The sequence below is a fragment of the Sinocyclocheilus anshuiensis genome, unplaced genomic scaffold (genome assembly GCF_001515605.1).
Source record: "Sinocyclocheilus anshuiensis isolate Anshui unplaced genomic scaffold, SAMN03320099.WGS_v1.1 scaffold819, whole genome shotgun sequence".
In the NCBI taxonomy this organism is placed as follows: Eukaryota; Metazoa; Chordata; class Actinopteri; order Cypriniformes; family Cyprinidae; genus Sinocyclocheilus; species Sinocyclocheilus anshuiensis.
Window position 1 is genome coordinate 312,129 of NW_015548238.1, and position 7,393 is coordinate 319,521.

General features: G+C 37.8%; 1 protein-coding gene across 3 annotated transcripts in view; it reads left to right on the forward strand.

The window, feature by feature from the left end:
- Positions 1–7,393, forward strand: part of LOC107654801 (uncharacterized) — an 18,271-nt gene that overhangs the window by 4,739 nt on the left and 6,139 nt on the right. For 2 of the 3 annotated variants that reach the window (XM_016442057.1, XM_016442058.1), the window contains exons 6-7: positions 1,515–1,550; positions 1,898–2,005. In XM_016442057.1, the coding sequence (XP_016297543.1) occupies positions 1,515–1,550; positions 1,898–2,005 (144 nt within the window). The remainder of the gene's footprint in view (positions 1–1,514; positions 1,551–1,897; positions 2,006–7,393) is intronic. The other variant, XM_016442059.1, reaches the window with a different exon arrangement.

Genomic DNA, 7,393 nt, shown 5'->3' on the forward strand with positions numbered 1-7,393 from the left:
CCGTTTTAGGTAGGTGTGGCTGACTCTTAACTTTTATAGAGAATATCTCTTTGGATTTGAGACTTTAGTGTTTGCAACTTTACAGATCTTCTTTATGCACCAAGAGCTTGTAACACTCCAAAGAGAAAGTAAAAATTGAAATCACATCATATGACCCCTTTAAAATATTAACACAGAAATATATAAATAGATACAGGGCTGACAACTCTCACGCATTCAGCATGAGACAGTCAGAATTCACACATAGACACGATGGAAATAAGATATGTGACCCTGGAGCACAAAACCAGTCTTAAGTCGCTGGGGTATATTTGTAGCAGTAGCCAAAAAAACATTGTATGGGTCAAAATTTTTTATTTTTCTTTTATGCCAAAAATCATTAGGACATTAAGTAACGATAATGTTACATAAAGATATTTTGTAAAATTCCTACTGTAGATATATCAAAACTTAATTTTTGATTAGGAATATGCATTGCTAAGAACTTAATTTGGACAACTTTAAAGATGATTTTTCAGCTTTGAGATGGTGTATACATTTCAATTTCACAAAATTGACCCTTATGACTGGTTTTGTGGTCCAGGGTCACATATTATATGTGCAGTTTAGAGAGCTTCATTGATTATAACGGAATATTGTGAGACTGCGATACATTGAAGTGACAGCTTTTTAGTGATTATATGGAAGCACTATTTTCTCGCTTTCTAGACTATAATCAATTAAGAATTTGAATAAAACTTTTATTTTACATGCTGCTAACAGGACCAATGGCCATACCCTGTACATGCAGCACAGTTTCAGGATATCCCGCATCACTCATTTAAATGCGGGATTCACTTTCGAAATCGCTTGTTTGCAATCAGGGTTAGTTGCTTAGCCTATATCCACCGCCACGGAATATTGTGAGACTGCGATACATTGAAGTGACAGCTTTTTAGTGATTATATGGAAGCACTATTTTCTCGCTTTCTAGACTATAATCAATTAAGAATTTGAATAAAACTTTTATTTTACATGCTGCTAACAGGACCAATGGCCATACCCTGTACATGCAGCACAGTTTCAGGATATCCCGCATAACTCATTTAAATGCGGGATTCACTTTCGAAATAGCTTGTTTGCAATCAGGGTTAGTTGCTTAGCCTATATCCACCGCCCCAATGGCAGGAAAGTATTTCAGTTTAGTTGAAAATGTGCTCCTCTTCATTACATAAGGATCACGTCCAACATATGTTGTGATTTTCTGTTTATACCTTCCTCTTGAATAGTGTCTAAACCAGTACAGTATGGACTTTCCTCCATCTCATCCATTCTGCTTTTCACTTCCTGCCCTCCATCTGAATTTCATGTGTCATCAGAATCATGTGACTGCAATCAAGCTATTAAACAGAAAAGTATATTTATGATATAATGAGAAGGGTTGTAGGTTTGTGGCAGTCAGTTAGAACAAATTACAATGGCAATTATTTATTGTACTTATATTAATATATAGAACATTATTCTTTATTCAACAGATCTCACCTGCTCAGATAATACAATCTAATGATCAGGTGAGTACCAGTCACTGTGCAATGATGTTCACAAAATAATTATATTTTAGCCATGGGAACAGTTCACTGCCCATGTTTGATATATCAGTCGATATTGAATATTGATATGTATTGCCTTCAGTGTCATACACAGTTGTCAACTACTGGTGTGAGTGAATTATCCTGACATATTTATTTAACCTACGTTTATATTATAAAATAAGGTGTTGCAGATATGCACAGACATAGGTGTCTCAACGTGTTGCTGAGTTACTTGCCCTCACAGAAAGCAGTTATTAATTGTATTGATATTAAACCAGAGAATATTCTTCTTATTTATTTAATTATTTTTTTTATGTGGACATTAGGACTTCAGTGCCGCAGGTGCGGAAAGTCTAGACTCTAGACATCTTCCGGATCACATGAAGCATCAAAACATCACATCGGGTCAAACAAACCAATCAGACTCAGAGAAGGTATTGACTAAAGACCAGAGCTTGAGCCATAGATTTTCTAAGTTCTAATAGATTTCTAATATAAAGGTTTCTAATAGATTTTCATAAACATTTTATAGAATATCAATTTGCTGTGAATTTACTCATCCTCAGGCCATCCAAGATATGGGTGACTTTTTTTCTTCAGTAGAACAGTAACCACCAGAGCTTGAGCCATAGATTTTCTAAGTTCTAATAGATTTCTAATATAAAGGTTTCTAATAGATTTTCATAAACATTTTATAGAACATCAATTTGCTGTGAATTTACTCATCCTCAGGCCATCCAAGATATGGGTGACTTTTTTTCTTCAGTAGAACAGTAACAGTGGTCATTGGTGATATAATATGCAAGTCAAAGGCTACCATTATTCTGAGAGTGAAAAAAAAAAGCATATCAGGGAAACAAAATTAATACCCATGGGCCTTCAGTGAAATGATCAGTCTTTGCAAGAAACATTATTTGCATAACATTATTACCTGTAATCCACAGCCTCAGGCACACGGGGAAGTCTGATTCTTTTCCGCAAACTGGTTCTTTTGGACAGTTCGTTTTAATGAACTGGTTCAAAAACCTGATTCACCAGTTTATGTAATCATGCAATGATGTAACGTATAGGCAATTATATTATTAAAGCAGCCAATAGTGATGTGAAACCGTAACAAACGTCCACTGGAGGCAAGTTGAATGAGAACCCATGTGCAGTTTAATAAAATCCAAAAGTGAGCAGAAACACAATGAACAAGACTTGGCTTGGCAAAAACATGAACAAACTCACCAAACAGTGGATTACACGAACAAAGCTAAACAATGGACAATGAAACATGAGGGCTATATATATATATATATATATATATATATATATATCAAACAAATGGGGTCACATGACACAATCCAACCAATGGCAGAGATGAGCTAAGGAACAAGAACCAAACAGAAGGCAGAACAAAATACCACATGTCAAAACAATAAACCAAATAAAGCATGACACATGAAGGAACAGGGAATCACATGACAGAGGACTGTGGCAAATCTACAAAATAAAAGACATGAAAACATGAACATAAACCAACACCCAAAACCAACTGTGACAGAAGCTTGGATGCTTTACATGTCTAAAGCATTTAAAATCAATAAACTAGTCTTTTTACCTTTTTACATAAACAATGTGAAACCATAAAAACTTTAATTTGACCCCTTCATTCAAGTGCTGGGTTCACGCACAAGCATATCAGTGGCTCATCGGTCTTCAGTCCGAATCAAACTATTTCCTCAGTTTAGTGACTGCTGGAGGTACTGGACCGTTGAATGAGTTGGCAAAAACCAACATCACAGGATCAGGTACGCTGGTATTTTGGCTAATTTCAAGTACGAGTGACTGACAGGCGTCTGAAAGTGAGTTTTGATTGAATAACTTGTCAAGCCACAAACTTCAAATAGTCCACCAAAAAGAACTAGTTAAAAAAAATGATTAGTTCGTGGACCAGACATCACTCCAGACCGATTGCCTGAGACTATGGATTATGGGTAATAATGTTGTAAATAACATTTAGTTTCTTGCACAGACTGATTGTTTCACTTCATAAGAACTCATATCGTCAGGAGCCATGGGGATTAATTTTTTGTTGCTTGATATGCTTTTTTTAACTCTCAAAGTGACGGGTGCTGTGGACTAGCATTTTACGAATCATCAAGTACCACGATTTCAGCTAAAAATCTTCTTTACTGTTCTACTGAAGAAAAAAAATCACCTACATCATGGATGGCCTGAAGATGAGTAAATTAACAGCTAATTTTAATTTTGGGTGAACTATCCCTTTTCTGTCATGACAACTCTCTGAGAGTTTAGCATGGTAATATACATGGCAGTGTTAACGTGTTTGGTCTTGGCGGAATAGATCTGCTAAGCTGCTGCTGCTGCTGCAGAGCAATTACCAAGACTTGCTACTGCTAATACATCCACAGACATGCTGCTGTGAGCATGTAAGAAATACTGCTGCTGCACATACTGTATAACATACATGAAATAACCCCCCAATAAAGCAGGAGACACAGAAATGGACAATACAAGCTAGTGTTGGGCGATATGCTCAATTTTCATATCGTCCTATCATCAGCCTGTGAGATCGCCGATACACAATATTGTCGTGCTAATTTATGTAATTATTTACTTCGTTTCATTGCGAGAAAGTGAACCAACTCCAGCGTAAGGCTAAAAGCAGCCTAATGTTTTTAATATGACTGAATTTGTATTTAACATGATAACAAATGAATAGAAACATCGTAAGTTACTAATTATAATGCTTACATTTCCTCAGTTATTCAAAAAGCAGCTACAGAAACCGAGCAAAAAACATTACATTACCAAAGAACATCATCATAAGCTCAGTCTAGCGTTAGTTTATGCACTTTAAAAACACTCCTGTTAAACTCAGTGAATCTACACTATGTGATGAATAAATCTCTTATACTTACATCACACGTACATCTGCACTTTGTTGTTTATAATGAGAGAATTCATACGTATTAAATAAATGAATTTGACATTGAGGTTACGCTAAATATTGTGAACCCTGGTTGAAGTGTATACAAGTACAAATGCTTATTTCATTTAAACCTGTTCTCATGTTTGTAGCTTGTCTGTGTGTCCTCACAGCGATTACATACACTAGACTGCTTGTTGTTGCAGCTGTATAAATACAGTTGCATAAATTCTACTGCTTATATGCTTAGTATTTTTCTCCTGCATGAGAATGCAAGACTGTTACAAATGATTATGGTTGCTCATTTAGAAATTAATAAGGCAGACCATGCAATATGCTCAGTGAAATGGAGAAAAAGAGCTTTCACTTATCTTAGTTGTTGATTTCAGATGCTTTCTGAAACGTACTGCAACAGCAAGCACTAGCCAAGTATTTGAATACTGAGCAGCAAGCTCATTGGCTGCTGATGTGAAAACCGATAAGCTGCGCCACGTGAATAATGATGTGATTATATCAGATTGAGTTAGAAACTATCGGTCTGCAGCATCTAGAGTTTCATGACAGAACTTTGTATTAACCTCTCAATAAAGAGAAAACATAGATAGTCTCTTGTTATAGGCTGCTATTTACAATACATAATGTACCTCCTCTACACTCCAAAGTAGGTACAACCAAGACCTTACTGGCCACACCGGTTTAGCGGCCTGTGTTTGCAGAGACAATAAGGAGTAATTCAGGATCTTCCTTTTGACAGACAGAGAGATGTAAAAAACAAACAAAAGAAAACAACAACAACAAATAAATTATTATTGTCATGTTCTAGCCTTGTTATATTTATCTTTCAATACAAATGTTATATTTCTAGGCAATGTATCAAAGTTAGAGATTCCAGTATCAAGATAGCGCTAATGGCTGTCTCTCTCTCTCTATATATAGAGAGAGATACAGTGTATGTACTGTATGTATATATATATATATATATATACACACAGTACATACACACACATACAGTTGGTATAGAAAAGAATCACCCCCCTTTAAAATAATCGCATCTTGTTCTTTGCAGCCTGAAGGTTTTGTTTTATCCAGCTATATTTACTGCAGCTTTTAACATCCAAGTGAAAGATATAACACCAACTTGTCAGAAAAAAATAAAAAAATAAATAAAACAGAATCACTTGTTGAAAAAAGTATCACTCCCTTGTGTCAGTATTTTGTTGAAGCACCTTTTGCTTTAATTACAGCCTTTAGTCTGTTGGGATTTGTCTCTACTAACTTTGCACATCTAGACTTTGCAATATGTGTCCACACTTCTTGGCAGAACTGCTCAAGTTCAGTTAAATCTGATGGTGAGTGTTTGTGGACTGCAGTCTTCAAGTCCTTCCTCAGATTTTCAGTGGGGTTTAAGTCTGGGCTCTGACGAGGCCATGCAAGGACATTCACCTTTTTCTCCTTCAACCACTGTGTGCTCAGTTTTGCTGTGTGCTTTGGGTCATTGTCATGTTGGAAGGTAAACCTTCTTCTCATTGACAACTTTCTGGCAGAGGGCAGCAGATTTTCCTCAAGAATTTAATGTATTTTTGCCCCATTATTTTTCCTTCTATCCTGGCAAGTGCTCCAGTGCCTGCTGCAGAGAAACACCCCATAACAGGACATCAGCACCTCCATGCTTTACTGGAGGAATGCTGTTATTTGGATGCTGAGCTGTATTGGATTTCTGCCAGACATATCGTTTGGTGTTGAGGCCAAATAATTCAATTTTAGTCTCATCTGACCATAACACCTTTTTCCACATGGGCTCAGAATCTTCACGTGCACACAATGACCACTGCTACGTTCACACTGCAGGCAAATGTGGCCCAAATCCAATTTTTTTGCTCACTTGTGACTCCGTTTTACTCATGACAGTGTGAGCAGCACAAACCCCATGGAATCTGATCTTTTCAATTCCGATTTGTGCCACTTCCATATGTGGCACTAAATCCGATTCAGGTCAGATGTTTTGCAGTGTGAGCAGTCATATCGGAATTCATGCGACTTTTACGTCACTCTAGATCAACATTTATCACGCTCATGGGAGTCACTTCTAAGATTTTACACACCCAAAGTTATCAAGACAGTTACGAAAGGTAGAGTGGAAGCACAGTGATGTGCCAGAACTCATAAGTACTACAGTGACAACTCTATATACAAGCACAACATAAGGGCTCGTATCATAAAAGTTTCAAAACTCTGCTCTCTTCGGTCACATCTTTGTCTTTATATTTCATATTGCCTGCGCATACTTCCGTTGGCCTCTTTGGCAGATCACACTATAAATAAACGCATAATCGGTTTACTTTATGTCCTCAGTTCAGAACCATGATCGATTCACACTGGAATCGGAAAAAATCGGATCGGAGCAAAAATTGGAATTGAGCACTAAGGCTCGCAGTGTGAACGTAGCCTTTGTCAAATTCCTGATCCTTTTCTATACCCACTGTATATATATTGTCACAGGGTGAAGAATCACACGACAAGGATGGCTCAATAAATGCCCCAGAGGGTGGATTTATTTACTAGAGGGGGTGATAAAGAGAAAGGTCCAGGTGGGTGCTCCGGTGCCGTGAGTGCTCTCTTCCTTCTTCCCAGTGCAGTGGGTCCGTGCTGTGCTCCTGTGGGGCTGGTCAGTCACACGCTGCTGTCTGTGGGAGAAATGAGAGGGCGCGTTAATGCTCAGTCTCATGGAGGGTGTCTCAAAGGTGGCAGGGCTTGCGTGGCTTATGTAGCCGCCGCCTGATGAGCTGCAGCTGTGACCGATCAGCCTGTGACGAGGACGGGCAGGTGTTCCTCGCTTGTTTCCAGGGCGACGCTGATGAAGCTTCGGGACGCTCGTCACAGTATCAAA